The 16,282-nt window shown below is 43.0% G+C and overlaps 1 protein-coding gene across 3 annotated transcripts in view; it reads right to left on the reverse strand.

The window, feature by feature from the left end:
- The window catches only part of TCF12 (transcription factor 12), a 328,708-nt gene that overhangs the window by 209,524 nt on the left and 102,902 nt on the right, over positions 1-16,282 (reverse strand). For all 3 annotated transcript variants that reach the window (XM_024204916.2, XM_024204915.2, XM_024204914.2), the window contains exon 5: positions 2,295-2,368. In XM_024204916.2, the coding sequence (XP_024060684.2) occupies positions 2,295-2,368 (74 nt within the window). The remainder of the gene's footprint in view (positions 1-2,294; positions 2,369-16,282) is intronic.

The raw sequence follows: 16,282 nt of genomic DNA on the forward strand, positions 1-16,282 counted from the left end.
CTGTTGGTTGGCAATTTGTTTACCAATATTTAGCCTCTGACCCTCCACCCCCTTTTTCTTGAGATTTTCCATACACTCAAGCCAGGCTTACATTCATGGTTCTTTCATAGCCTTAAGAGCAACAAAAGAATTAATCTTTTGTCCTCCCGCTAGCTTCAGGCATACCATGACATCATCAATGTCTCTACTTTCCAATTTGGGTGTGTAACTTATGTGCATCCGCAGTTTTGCCAAGGTATAATGGTTTTAATTTTTTAATTATCTGCTTTATCTCTAACCTCTAAAAACAAATTTCCAACTTCATATTATTGGAATAACAAGAATTCATATAAATGTGACCCTACAAATGCACACACAGGCAATCAATGTAGGATACAGAACCTAAGAAGCATAAGCTCAAATCCCAGTGGGGTAATTCAGCTTTTCAATGATTAATATCTATATACAAGTTTCTCATCCATAATTATCAATGTGTTCAAGACATTTAGAACAAAAATATCAACACAGGACTACGCATGTAATGCCATTTCAAATGTAGAAACGACTGTAAGGTCTACTAAACAAAGGGCTGGACTTCATTCCTTAAAGTTATAAACTATTTAAATATTGCCATACAAACACTTCCAACATGTAAAATTTCCACATTGCAGAAATGAGGTGGAAATTTTAACATGTTAAGTACTGTGTAAAACTACCTCAGACTTTGCCCTGGTCTACACTACAGAACTAGGTCGCTGCAAGGCAGTTTACATCAACCTAACTCTGTAAGCATCTACACTAAAATGTTGCTCCCGCTGATGTAACTCGTCCTTTACCTCAAGTTAATAACTCCACCTCCATGAGGGGCGTAGCGCATATATCAACATAGTTATGTTGACGCAGCGTCAGTTGTAGCATCGAGTGTTGCTGGCTTTCAGAAGCCATCCCACAATGCCCCACACTGACAGTTCAATCAATGCAAGCGCTCCTACTAAGGGTGCGCTGCGCCGACATCAGGAGCATAGTGTGGATGTGCAAAAGCAATTTAGTTACTGCAGTGGCTGTACATCGACATAACTTTTGTAGTGTAGATATATCCTTTGTGAAGGCAAATCGGTTGTTTTCCCTCGCTGTATAAGTCTAAATCTGAGAGCAGTTTTTTTCTGCCTGAAATTTGCACAAGGAATGCTACAAGTCTCTCTGTTTTATTTTTAAAGTATCATTTCTTTACTTGAGACATACCTGGTCTCGTACCCTGAGCACATGACGGGAAGCTAGAACTCCTGAGTTCTACTCCTGCCTCCAGCACCAATTCCATCTGTAACTCTGGCCTATATCTTAAGATCACCCAGAAATTTCAGCTGTTCTTCACTTGCAAATCAGTTTCTCTCGTACAGAACACGTTACATCTGTGCTCCAGGAACTGCACCTAGTTCCATTCCAGGTGAAATCTGGGATACTGTTTTTAACTTTACACGCTGAAACGTGTTGGTAATCTCAGAGCCCATCCCTCTCCTCTGGTTTAAATGTAAAGGGACTAAGGAAGAGTGTCTAGACAGTTGAGGACTCCACTCTAGCGGGGAGCCACTGGTGCTCCTGGTGGGGAGTGGGGAGCTGGGCAGGCGCAGCCCAACTTGGAGGGGGGAGCCCAGGCAGCAACCCGACTGGGAGCAGGGAGCCAGGTTCCCAGGGGAAGCCTGGCTCCGAGCAAGGAGTCAGCAGCCCAGGGGGAAGACAGGCTCTAGCTGGAACCCCCCACCCATCCCAGGGTGACAGCCCAAGCCGTGAGCAGCTTTCTTGTCAATTTTAAGGCTCCATCATGGAGCTGTAAAATTTACAAGAATAACAGTCAACTGCCAATATAAGTAACCTGCAGTGTCTACTCTACATGGACACTGCATCCCCCTAACTACACCGACATAAGCCCCATTCCTCTCTTGGAGGTGGGATTATGATGTCGGTGTAGTAGGGCACTTACATCGGCAGGAGCAAGGCTGTAGCATGTACACTGCCATAGTTAGGTCGACATACGCCGCCTTACATCAACCTAACTCTTTGATGTACACCAGGCCTACAAAACACTTTGAAAATGAAACGCATTATTTATTTCTGTACTGTAGAGCACTATACAAGTACCAACTAATACTATTAGTGTTACGTGTGAAGTCACCAGAACATATCACCACAAGACACTAATATAAATGTTTGAAGGGATATATCCCTCGCAAATACTGCCACATCAGACGTTCTTGCTCAATAATGCCACCTTTTGTTGACCATTCCCAAACCTCCTTAGAGTCAACTGGAAACCTTACCCTTGAAGGCTCGTATGAGGGACTTGGTTGACCACTTGTTCCCCAAGATGTAGCTCCTGTTCGTTCATCCATACCTAACAACAAAAAGAAAAATTCATGTGTATCATAAAATGCTAAGATGGAAAGGTAGTGTAATATTCTCTTGTGCAATAGCTTGTATCATTCTTCTACATGTAGCCTAAAATAGTATTTCTAGAAACATAACCATATTAAACTAGCAAACAACAAACTATTGCCTTGCTGTCTGATTAATAAGGTAAACTGCAAAAGAAAACCCAGATTCAAACTACTGTAGCTGGTGAAAAGTGAGTGTAAAGTACTAGATGGCCATTTGTGAGGCTTAGTACAAGTGATCCAGGTTCAACACAGAAAGGCAGCACAGTCTGGTGTACTAAGCATGACAAAAGGACAAGAGGCTCTTGGATCCTGACCCTGGCGGCACCACTTAATTACTATGTGGCTTTCAACAAGTGACAATACATTTGCCTCGATTTTTCCCAATTTGTAAAATAGGGATAATACCTACCACACAAAGGTGTTGAGAGGTTAGTTAGCTAAAGATTTCCTGAGTGATCTGATTTAGTGAAGTGTCAAGTATTATTTACAGCTCTGGTCTCTTGCTACCTAAATAGCAGTAACTGACAATGCTATATGGAGAGAATGCTCAGCAGAGGTATTCATATCCCTCAGTAGTGACATTTATGTTCAGTTAAGGAGCACCAATGTCCAGCTCCAATGGGTACAATTAAAGTAGGCTAAGATCAACTTGTGAAAGGGTCCTTAAAGCTCCAACTGGAATATGGAGGAACTTCCTGAGGGAAATAATGGCTAAATGGACAGATTCACTTAAACATACAAACAACATTCTTAACTGTTTGATTACTGTATGATTTTTAAGGTCACCTGCTCTTTGTTCTCATACTTCGTTTGTGTATTGCAGAGATGGCAAAAATTTCTACCTTAACTCAGGCTCTTTCACTATAAGTGAGACTATTATTTTAACATAGAAAAATTAGCAAAGATTTTTTTTTTAAATGTTAAGTGTTAAATATAGAAAAAACCCAAATATGCCAACTCTTCCAGTTCTGTAACAGCTCCTTTGGAGTCAGGAATGCAAATCCAAGTTACCACATTCAATTAACAAAAAATAAGGAAGGGGAGGAGGAGATGGGGAGATTTAACCTACTATAGTTTTAGCTGGAAAGTAAAATATTTAACCACTATTACTTTTTGAACAAGTGTATTCATATTAGAATTACTCCTCATACACACTTAATCATTGAATTTTTTTTTTTAAAAAACCCACTCTTAACAGCTAATAATAAAACAAACTGCAAGATTACAAACAAACACATTCCCAACATATGATTCCCCCTGCCAGAGAAAGACAAATGGATTTTAGGAAAATTTGTTTCTTCCATTTGAAATATGAACTGCTTCAAGCAATCTGATCATGCAAAACTGATACATTTCACTATTGGAGCACCAGTATGTACCTCTAAAGCCAGCTGATAAAGTGCTGCATGAAATTATTATTCCAACAGTTAATTCTGTGCACTTACCTGTACAGATAGAATTGCACAGAAGACCAACAATTTCTATTCTATATTGCATGCCTCTCGCCATCTAAGGCTTGGTCTACACTGGGGGGATGGGGGGTGGGAGGAGAATCGATCTAAGTTATGCAACTTCAGCTACGTGAATAACGTAGCTGAAGTCGATGTACTTAGATCTACTTACCGCGGTGTCTTCACTGTGGTAAGTCGACGGCTGATGCTCCCGCATCGACTCCGCCTACGCTTCTCGCTCCGGTGGAGTACCGGAGTCGACGGGAAAGCGCTCAGCAGTCGATTTATCACATCTAGACTGGATGCGATAAATCGACCCCCGCTGGACTGATCACTGCCAGTCGATCCAGCGCATAATGTAGACACACCCTAAGCTTCAAAAATAGCAGTGCTATTCCTTTCCTCTTTCCTCCCAATCAGACCTCTCAGGTAAGATTTGATGTACAGCATATAGTTTTTAATTACAGCACTGCAAAACCTCACTACATAAAGCACCAAGTGCATGGTTACTTCACACATACTGCTACCCAGTGCATTGAGCTCCATAACGATGAACCATTACAAACATTACAACTAGAGAACAAACATCCATATATGTTACAGTCCACATAAACTGGCCTAATTGCAAAATAAAAGCATGAGACACTAAGGAAGGAGGCACAGAATACATAACTTGAACTGTAGGGAACTAGGGGTGATACAGTGCTCTAATCACTGTTTCCCTAAAGAACGTATTGCTGCAACAATATTTTAACTATAGCTCCTTAAAAGACAGCATGCAGAAAACATTTTATACTGAATGGTTAATTATATTACAGTGCCATCAGCTAAAAAGTGTTGGATCCCCATGGTGTAGCGCAAGAAAGACCTACAGGGTGAGAAAGTGCTCTTTAGAAATGCAAAAACACTTTACAGAGCTAGCAATTTCTGTGAGTTTGCCGCATTTTGCAGCTGACAGCACTGTAGTAGTTTTATTGTAATTGATCCAGGAACTGAACAAAAAGTCACGGCTGGCACTGACAAAGGCAAAAGTAATCTTTTGGCACAAATGACTCCTTTCTGCCAGGAACAATAGCTGTAGTAATGCAAGTATTATTATAACATGGCTTCTAGTGCCTTGGTTTCAAAACAGAGTGTGAAAATAGGTATTTATCAAATCTAGGATTTAGTAACATAAGAAAAATACATAATTGTCAAAACATATCAATAGATGATAATTCTATAAATATAGTCTTAAGATCTATGGACGTCCTCAGCAAACCAGGTGCTTAAGTCCTTTTGACTTCAAAATTCAACTCAATGAAACTTAAGCACACCTTTAAGGGCTTTGCTGAATCAGGGCATATATGAACAAGTGCTCTCATATTTTCATTCCACTACTTTTCTACTAAGATGGAACTAAACTGTTTCTTTCACAAACTGATAAAATGTTGGGAGGGGAGAAAGATGAGGTTCAAAACCCATAAACAGAAGGACTTCCCAGAAAAAAGGGTACTTACCTGTAACTGGAGGGTCTTTGAGATTAATGGTCCCTATCTGTATTCCACACATGGGATATGCATGCACACCTGAGTCTAGGATTTTTTGCAAGCAGCGTCCACTGGCCTTCATGAGCTCTCCTCATAAAAGGTGGTGCAGGCCAACCCCACTCCCATTTCCCATTTTTCCTGCAGTTGAAAGAATCTGTAGCAGAGGGGACAGAAGGTGGATAGTGGAATACAGATAGGGACCACACATCTCGAAAAACCTCCTGTTACTGGTAACAAGTATCAGAGAGGTAGCCGTGTTAGTCTGCATCTGAAGAAAGGGGGTTTTTTACCCATGAAAGCTTATGCCCAAATAAATCTGTTAGTCTTTAAGGTGCCACCGGACTCCTCGTTGTTTTTGTTACTGGTAAGTAGCCTCCATCTCTTCTCTGAGTGATGGTCCTTGCATGTAGTCCATATGTGAGAGATTAACAAGAAGTGGTCAAAGAGGGGATGGGTGCAATGATGCAGAAGTAATAGCGGACTGTAATACTACTGTCCTCACAGCTGTATTCAGAGCTCACGACTGGACCAGAGCGTAATGTCTTGTGAAAGTCTTATGAAGATAAGCAAAGAGCTCTTTGTCAATACAGCTGACCCACTGATCACTCTGCTACTATCCCCTGGGAGGGAGGGATAGCTCAGTGGTTTGAGCATTGGCCTGCTAAACCCAGTGTTGTGAGCTCAATCCTTGAGGGGGCCACTTAGGGATCTGGGGCAAAAATCAGTACTTGATCCTGCTAGTGAAGGCAGGGGGCTGGACTCAATGACCTTTCGGGGTCCCTTCCAGTTCTATGAGATAGGTATATCTCCATATATTTTTTTTAATATTTTTATTTATTTTTTATGGAAACAAATAGTTTAGATGTCTTTCTAACATCCTTTGTTTTTGCAGATAAAAGGCCAAAGTCCTTCAGACATCCAGAGAATGTAACCATCTCTCTCTTTACCCACAAGGGTAAAAGTAGATAAAGATAGCAGAGATTCCATTGAATTCTGGAGACAAGTTGCTCTGGGGAGCCCCAAAAGAAAAATGCTTCCACTTTGATGAGTAACAGCTTCTCATAAAGTCTTTCTGCTTTGCTTAAGATGGACTGCACCCTTTTGGAACATGAGTGCTCTATTTCCGATGCCCATCCAAACACCAGGCTCTGAGTTGCAGAAGTCTCAGATTGGGGAACTTGAAGGTGCTCCTGTGCTACGTTAGAAGTTCCAGCAATGCAGGGATGTTCACAAGTGGTTAAAATAAGAGCTTCAGTAGATCCGCAAACCAGAACTGTCTCAGCCAGTTGGGCACAATCAGGATGACTTGAAATCTGTCTTGGCAGATTTTCCACAGAAATTGTAGTATCAATGGAACGGGAGGGAAGGCATACCCCAGGCGACCTTTCCATGACACCAGAATCTCCTATTCATGGTCTGTGGAAAAGTGTCTGCTCAGTGTTTTATACCCATGGTAAATATGCTGCTGATGGTGCATCAGCCTTTGCATCGCCCTAATTCCAAAAGGTGACTGCCTCTATGCACAGAAGGAGAGATCTCACTCCCCCCCTGCTTATTTATATAACAAAAAAAAAATCTTCATGTTGTCCCACATTATTTGGACACGTCTGGAAGGCACTGCAGGCTTAACAGACCGCCCAGTGTTCCCAAGAGCAAGGTTTCAGTAATGATGGTTGCCTTGTGAGTCAGTGTGAAGAAAGAGAACTTCTCCAGTTTGGTCCACCAGATGAGAAAGTATAAAGCTTTGGTGAGAACTGTCACCTTGCCATTTATGTTGCCCTTTTCTGGTGAGCACACAGAGAGAAGCCAAGCTTGTAGGCAACGAAGACACAGCCTGGCGAACAGTGTTGTATGTGTGCATGAGGAGGCCATGCGACTGATGAGGGAAAGGCAAGTTCTGACTGACATCCTGGGTCTGATAGCGACCTGACACCACTCAAGATGTAAATATGCTCTTGCTGTGGTCGAGTCCAACTTCATCCCTATAAAATTTATGAACCTCGTGGGGGTCAATGTGGATTTTTAGTGACTGACAGACACTCAGGGAAAGCAGAAAGCTGAGCAGCTCACTGGACTTCCTTGTAGGAATTGCCGGTCAGAAGCTAGTCATCGAGGAAAGAAAAGACTGTAATTCCCTCTCTTCTGATCTAAGCTGCCACTATTGAAAAAAAACCTTTGTGAGGACCCTCAGTGCTGTGGCTAGACCAAATGATCAAAGATGAACCTGAGGAACTTTCTTTGGGCTTGGTGGATGTCTAATGTGAAAATATGGATGTTTCATTTCGAGAACTGCAAACCATGTGCCCTCCTCTAGCAAGGGAATTACTGATGCCAAGGATATCATGCAGAATATTAATTTTCAAATGAACCTGCTCCACTATCTCAGATTGAGAATTGGCCTCCAACCCCCATTCTTCTTGGGAATCAAGAAGTAAGGGGAATAGAATCCCCTTCCCTTGATGCTGAGGTGGAGCCCTTTCTATGGCTTCCCTGAGGAGAAGGGAGTTCACTACTTCTTGTAAAATCGCCTCATGAGAGTGGGGGGGGGGAACAATGGGAAGGGGGTTCATGAGTAGGAGTTACCAGAAGCTTGATCAGATAGCCATCATGAATAATCTCTACTGAATAGGGCCCTTTCAAATTCACGGTCATGAAAAACGCGTCACAGACTGTGAAATCTGGTATCCCCCCGTGAAATCTATACTATACAAATTTCACAGGGGAGACCAGCATTTCTCAAATTGGGGATCCTGACCCAAAAGAGAGTTGAGGAGGGGAGGGGGTCACAAGATTATTTGAGGGGGATTGCGGTATTACCACCCTTACTTCTGCGCCGCCTTAAAAGCTGGGCAGCCGGAGAGTGGCAGCTGTTGGCCAGGCGCTCAGCTCTGAAAGAAGCACCCTGCCAGCAGCAGTGCAGAAGTTAAGGGCAATACCATACCATGCCACCCTTGCTTCTGCGCTGCTGCCTGCAGAGCTGGGCCGTCAGTCAGCAGCCACCACTTTCCGGCAATCCAGCTCTGAAGGTAGCAGCGCAGAAGTAAGGGAGACAATACCATACCAGGTCATCCCTACTTCTGCGCTGCTGCTGCTGGCAGCTGTGCCTTCAAAGCTGGGGTCCCAGCTAGCAGCCACCTTTCACCAGCAGCCCAGCTCTGATGGTAGCACTGCCGCCAGCAGCAGCGCAGAAGTAAGGGTAGCAGTTATGCAACCCCCCCCCTCCCACACATACACACACACACACACAATGACTTTGCAACCTGTCCCCCCAACTTCTTTTTGGGTCAGGACCCCTACAATTACAATACCATGAAATTTCATATTTAAATAGCTGAAATCATGACATTTATGATTTTTAAAATCCTATGACCATGAAATTGACCAAAATGGACCATGAACTTGGTAGCACCCTACTAATGAACCTTTATCTGTAGTTGGGGCCCTCCAATTTCTGGCAAATTGGGTAACAGTCCCTGAGTATCAAAGATGGGGAACGAAAAGGCACCAATAATGGGATGAGAGTCTCAACAGTCCTGTCTAACGAAACTCTTAACTTGGGGGTTAGAGTACAATCTAGCAGTGGATGTTGAAGAGGCTGGATTACTTGCATGGTGGCTTGCGAGGACATTGGTGGTAAAAAGCTGAGGAGGTGGTCTTGCCCTATACCCCATCTATGGTGTTTTCTGTTAGGGGCAGAGATATAAATGTCCAGCAAGTGAACCGTTGTCCTCAAGTCCTTGAAAGAGTGGAGAGACTCATCTGTCTTCTTGTGAAATGGGTTGACAGTATTAAAAGGCAGATCTTGGATGGTATTCTGCATCTCTCTAGGGAAACAGAGGATTGCAACTATGAGTCCAACCTCACAACAATGGCCAGAGCCAGCCCCCTAGATGCAGCATCTGCTGTGTTCACCGGGGCATGGAGGGAAGTTCTGGCCACTAATCTGCCCTCATCCACTAAGGCCTGGAAATGGGCCCTATCCTCCTCAGGGAGTTTGTCCTTTAATTCCATGAACTTAGTATAATTAATAAAATCCTATTTGGCCAAAAGGGCCTGATTATTTGAGATCCTGAAATGGAGGAAGGTGAAAGAGAAGATCTTTCTCCCTAGATGGCCGAGTCACTTGCACCTCTTATCAGAGGAAGTAACCTTTGGGTGCAATTGCTTGGACTGCTATGTAACCACCTGCACCACCGAAAAGCTAGGCAATGGGTGAGAATAAAATCTCCCCCCCCCCAGACTCATCCAAAGAGAAAGCTGGGTCCTTTACCTCTGGCAGAACCAATGGTTGGCAGGTGGGATAGGAGAATGACTCTGCATCATTGGAATAGTCGCTTCTTCTGGTGTACCAATGTCCTGGAATACAGATGGTCCAAACAGGAGGGGTGAATGCAGCTAGGAAGAGCAAAGATGTCCTCCAGGGAGACGTAGGTCTCAGATTGTCCCGGGGTACGAGGAGAGTCCACTGGCAGAGCGATCGGAACAGGAGCTTCCTTGGTCACCACAGTGACCATGTCACAATCGGTACAGAATTGGTTCTAGAAGTGGATGGGAGCACTAAGAGCTGTTTATCTCAAGCCTTCAGCCTAGGAGCTGAAGTCAGAACCATCAGATACATACCCTTGTTGCACCTCCTTCTCCTGTCAAGAAGATTTATTCGTGCCTAGGTCCTTAGCACCCATGCGCCCCGGCTCTCCAGACTTTCATGGTGTCAGGAAGAAGCAGTTTTAGATGAAGATGGCCTTGCCCCTATGTCTATGAGTGCCCCTTGCTCTCATGTGAAGCCTTCTCCTTAGGCTTAACAGTCTTAGCCTCCATTTCTGAGTTCATGCTCAGAGGGGTGATGTCCACTTGGTGAAACTGATGTACAGGAGGTGCCCCCAGCCAAGATCTGATTGGGGCTCCATTACTTCTTCATCAGATGTTCTCTGGGTCTCAGCTCCTGACCCTCACAAGTTCGGGATGGAGGGTAGGGAGGATCAGTGGCAGATGCTGCACTTGGCAAAAGTATGAGACAAACCCAGGCAGTACAAGCAGCATTGTTTTTCGTTGCTCACCATAAAGGAGCAAGGGCAAGAAACAGTTTTTGAAACCCCTGGACCCTGGGCATAATCCCAGACTTCCTGGGGGGAAGACGTCACCAGGTGGGGAAAAGAATAGGGAAAACACTATCTAACTACACTATGCTAGACTATAGTATAAAGACTACGAAAAAAAATAACTGTATAAAGTATCTTACACCAATGACACAATAGAAAAGGAGCTGAGAATACTAAAGATTCCAACTCAGACCATGCAACAATAAAAAGGACCTAAAGAGGCATTGGCCCACACCATCTTTTATGCCCTCCGTTTCGAGCAAGAGAGAGCTACAGCGTATGTGTGGACCAATGAACACTGCTTGCAAAAAATTCCGGGTTCAGGCACATGGTGCAAATACATATCCCACATGTGGAATACATATGGGGCCCATCACTTGAAGAATAACTTGTTTTTCTGCACACTTACTATTCATCATTACTCTGGCTGATTGAGTTATCCACATCCAGTATTAATACAATTTCTATGAAGTAAAATTTGTCATTTTCTTGCCTCTTCAAAAATTTGTTTTTCCTAAGGTAGCAGTGTGTGTGTGTGTGCGCGCGCACACACACGTATGTTTGTATTAATTATAATAAACTTCCTATAAAAGACAACATGATAGGACTTTAAATACTAAATACTGAAATCCCAACTCTGAAACCTTAAATCCAATTCACATACTTTTAAAGGTTTCGTTTGTCTTTTTAAAAATGTCAAAAAAGTACAGTATTTTAGATCTCAAGCTCTTTTTAAAAGAAAAACAAACAAAGAAGAAAGATAGTTGCCTTGTTACTCTGACGTATGCATTCATTTTGAAAAACAAGTTCAAATATATTCATCTAAAAAAAGATATTGGCTTTTATAACCAACTGAAATGAAAATTGTTGTTTTTGCTGGTATAAGACAAAGAGGACCATATTTAAAACTTATTTCAACATACAAGCTCTAGTGCTCTTGTAAACAAGGCAAAGATAATATACTTTATAGGTTTACCATCTGCTATGGTGATGATCAGACAAATGATTTGACTGAAGAAATCAGATTGTAGCTTGTTAAGGCAGGTACTGGAGGTATGAGTTGCTATCTTTTATAGCTTCTTTATCCAATTTTGTTCTGGAGTAATGATATTCCTTCAGATAAGATTCAACAACTGAAATCAATTACAAAACAATGTACACAGAGAAACAAAATGATATTGATTATATTTTACATCCTAGACACCCAAACAAAATAAATCTACCATTATGCTTCATATTGCAAATGTCTGAAGTATGAGATTGTAGCGAGGCAGGGTGGCCTCCTTCTGACACAGACAGGGAGGAACCATTCCCTGCTCCCTGGTGGATGGAGCCAGGCTGGGCCCACCCCTTGCACTGGAAGCAGAGGGGCATAACAGGAAATATAAGAGGCAGAGCCTCCAGCTCAGTTGAGGGAGAGCCAGAGAACAAGTCAGATGCGGCTGGCCCCTGAATCAGGGACTGAACTGCATCAACCCCTACCTCTGGAGGAATATCCCGAGGAGCTGCCGGAACTGCCAGCTGCCAAGTACCCCGAAGACCCATAAGCAATGAAACATTATGACCAGGTAGGGATAGGAAGTAGCCCAGGAAAACCAGACATTAGTCCAGTTGTGTTTGCTGAAGCCATGGTCAGCGTGTTTTGGCAGGATCCCCGCTGACCCAATGGTGGGATTCCCCAACACTGTTAGGGCCCTTGGCTGAGACCCAGTGTAGTAGGGTGGGCCTGGGTCTCCCTACCCCCTGCTGCTAACCCCACCCCTGGGGCGGCAGCCTATTCACATTAGGCTGGACAGCCTATGTTTGTTTACTGTCTGTGCCAGTCAGAGAGCTGGGCCATAGGCTGCTTCTGCTTTGCTCTACCCCAGCCAGGGAGCTGGGCCATAGACTGTTTTTTATCTGCCCCACCCAGTGGGCTTGAGCCTAACGGCTTAGTATTGCTCGTCCCTGCCCAGAGGGCTGAGCCTGCTGTGCTTGCTGCCTACCCCAGCCAGAAGGTTGGCTACAGACTCTTTACTGACTTACAGTGCTAATAACCTGTTGATTGGCCCTCAGCCATTAGGTGGCGTAGTGAGGTGGAGTGACCTCCCTCTGACACAGACAGGGAAAAACCACTCCAAGCCCCTACAGAAATATTATGACACAAGATGTGTCTATTTTATTTCTACATACTTTGGTGGTGGGGGGAAATGTGAACCAGAAAAGGATATTTTTAATTAGCCTTATAAAGCAGCCAAGAAATGTTTCCTCATAATTTTTAAAAACAAAACAAACTCACAACCAACTTTCTGCAGATTTTGTGAATCACACCAGTATTTTTAAAATTTCTGCCTACTGAATATCACACCCTTATTCCAGTAAGGAAACATCTTGCATGTAAAAATAAATGAAATCTTTTTCACAGAAAAGAATGCAAATATTTTATTTCTGTTAACAAAGAACCTAAAGTTCACAAGGGTTCTTAAGTGGTTAAGAACAGAGAAAAGATTTCCACGTGTTATGTACCAGCATGAAGAAACGTTATTTAAAACTGAAAGGAACCTAACAATAGATTTAATGTGGTCTTCTTAAAATACACAAAGCTAGGTGCATTTCTCAAACCAAAAGGAGAAATGAAAGCTAGGCAGACTATCAGCAATCTAACCACTGAAGTGACACAGGGGGTAAACCCAGATTCACCACTGAAGTCTGATTATGAGATAACATTTTCGCTTCTCGCCAGCTAAATATTGAGGTTTTTCATGGAAAGACAAAGGGGGGTAGAGGGGAATGGTTTAATACAATTCATGGAAGAGGACCAGATAATCCCCACTACATGAATTACTCAAAATTAAAAATTCTATTGAAAGTTTTGCCATATTAACCAAGAGAGATGAAAGAGTTTTGTGACAGAGTCCTTTCCCAAAGCACAGTCCTTGTGGCATGGTGTGGCCCTGTAGGCACCTGATCCTCAATTCCCTCCCAGTTCTCCCAATTTCTTATTTGCAGGCCAGAGTACTTAAAGTAATCAGAAAAATCATAGAAATGTATGGCTGGAAGGAACCTCGAGAGGTCATTTAGTTCAACCCACCACGCTGAGGCTGGACCAAGTGTACCTATATCTACCCTGACACATTTGTCTGACCTGTTCTTAAAAACTTCAAATGACACAGGGATTCCACAACCTCCCTTGGTAATCTATTACAGTACAGTAACTCCTCACTTAAAGTCGTCCCGGTTAACATTGTTTCGTTGTTACATTGCTGATCAATTAGGGAACATGCTCGTTTAAAGTTGTGCAATGCTCCCTTCTAATGTCGTCATTTGGCAGCCTCTTGCTTTGTCCACTGCTTGCAGGAAGAGCAGCCTGTTGGAGCTAGCTGGTAGGGCTTTGTAACCAGGGTGGACCAGCAGCCCCCCAAGTTCCCTGTGCAGCAGCTGCCCAGCAGGCTAGCAATTGCAGCTGTCCCTCCCCCCACTGCCATGTACTGCTCCTGCCCTCTGCCTTGGAGCTGATCCACGAGCCTCCTGCTTGCTGTGCGGGGCAGAAGGGGGGGCCTAATGTCAGGGTGTCCCCCTCCCCCCGCTCCTACATCCTGCTTACCCCTTCTCCATATAGAGCAGGGTGGGGACACGGACGGAGAGAGACAGAGAGCTTGGGGCAGCAGCTGCTGTCTCAACTTCCTATCCACTTAAAAAGACAATGTACTTAAGAGTGGGTCAGCTTACTTAAAGGGGCAGTGTGCATTTCTCTCTCTCTCCCACACACAAGGTATGTGTCTGTCTCTGTCTGCTATGTTGTCTCCTCTCCCCTCCATTCCTCCTGCCTTGTAGAGTGAGAGGCTACATTAACAACGTGTTAACCCTTGAGGGCTCAGCCAAGTGCTAGTTCATCATTTAGCAGCAAGGCATTCCCTGGGAAATATCCCACCCTCAACCAAGCTTCACAATCATCATAGCTGTGAATAGTATTAAATTGTTTGTTTAAAACGTATACTCTGTGTGTGTCTGTGGATAGATAGATAGATAGATAGATAGATAGATAGTTTTTTTTTGTCGGGTGAAAAAAATTTCCCTGGAACCTAACCCCACCATTTACATTAATTCTTATGGGGAAATTAGATTTGCTTAACATCGTTTCACTTAAAGTCGCATTTTTCAGGAACATAACTACAACGTTAAGCGAGGAGTTACTGTACTTAACTATCCTTATAGTTAGAAAGTTTTTCCTAATATCTGACCCTCATCTCCCTGACTACAGATTAAAATTGATTATTTCTTTTCCAACCTTCAATGGACATGGAGAACAATTAAATGTTCCCCTTCCAGGGGTTCAATTTATTAAATCTTTATGAAATACAGTCTCCTTTAGCCCTGAAGGCCCAAACCCTTCCCTTTTGGGGTTCCACATTTCATTCTCATTCCAGGGCTTCAGGTCCCTCTTTGTTACCTCTCTCCCAGGGAGTTCTGTCAGTCCCACTGCAGCTCCTGGCCTCTCTGTAGTCTTTTCTACAGGCCTCTTCTTGTCCTGGTCCCTGAACTCACAAATCCATCCCCCAGATTAAGAGATTCTACAGCTCTCCTTCATGGGGCTGTGCAAAGATTAAAGCAGGCTTCCTCAGCCTACCAGGATCCCACGATTCCAGGGCCATTCCACAGAGCCTCACTTCTTCCTTCTCCTTCCCTGGAGTCAACTAACAGCTAGATTTTATCCTGTTCAGGAGGTAGCTCACCAATTAACACCTGACCCCCATTTCCAAAGCTTGTCTGCAGCTCCCTTAAAGACCTGTTTCCTTAAAAGGCGCCAGGTCATGGAACAGGGTTGGCAGGCCCTGAGCCCCACTACTCCTTAAAGGGAACTACCATCCTGTTAAAAGCCTAACAACAAATTAAGTCAGATGAAAGAAGTACAATACAACCACAATATATTACATTTAGTAAAAGGAGTGACTGTGGACTGCATTACAGTATACTGATGCAAAATACAAGTCTACATTGCGCCTGGTAAAATAATTATTCCAAGTAAATAAAAGTTGAGTATTTCATTAAAAAGTACTTTAAAAAAAAACTATTCGGTCACCAAAAGGCTAGATTCTATTGTGTTATGCTGGTTTAAGTTGGAGTTAACTTACCATCAATTGTGTTAGCTCATGTTTACAACAATGTGAATTTTGCTGTCTCTAACTTCAGTATTCAATACCAAACATCTAAATCATACAGAAGCTGTATTAAACTACAATGAACTGATGAAAGGTTAAGATAATGACAACATGGGCACTGGATAGCTCAGATATTGTTAATGAAATGTTGCGTTCCATCTCAATACCCCTCAATATCACTTTTAATAGTAATAATCAACAACAAATAACTTGTATTTATAAAGCATCACTCATTCTCAAGAATCCAGAAGAAATTCACCTATGGCATATAATTAAATTACTCACACAGTGAAGACATGCAACAGCCATGTGCGTTAGCATGGCAATCATTTTGCACCAGCAATGCTATACAATGTTTATATTATTTTTAGTTAGGGAAGTTGTAAATTTCCCCAATTGAAAAATTGCAGGGGAAAGAACGCAATTACTCAAGTGGGAGAACAGGCAGAATATAATTACTCAAGTGAGAGTTTTAGCTGGGATTGACAACCCTATTTTTGCAGAATGTTCTAAAACAGGGGTAGGCAACCTTTCAGAAGTGGTGTGCCGAGTCTTCATTTATTCACTTTAATTTAAGGTTTCGCATGCCGGTAATACATGTTAACGTTTTTTAGAAGGTGTCTCTCTCTAAGTCTATATTATATAACTAAACTA

This window comes from Terrapene carolina, unplaced genomic scaffold, assembly GCF_002925995.2.
Source record: "Terrapene carolina triunguis isolate 2854851 unplaced genomic scaffold, T_m_triunguis-2.0 Scaffold67, whole genome shotgun sequence".
In the NCBI taxonomy this organism is placed as follows: Eukaryota; Metazoa; Chordata; order Testudines; family Emydidae; genus Terrapene; species Terrapene triunguis.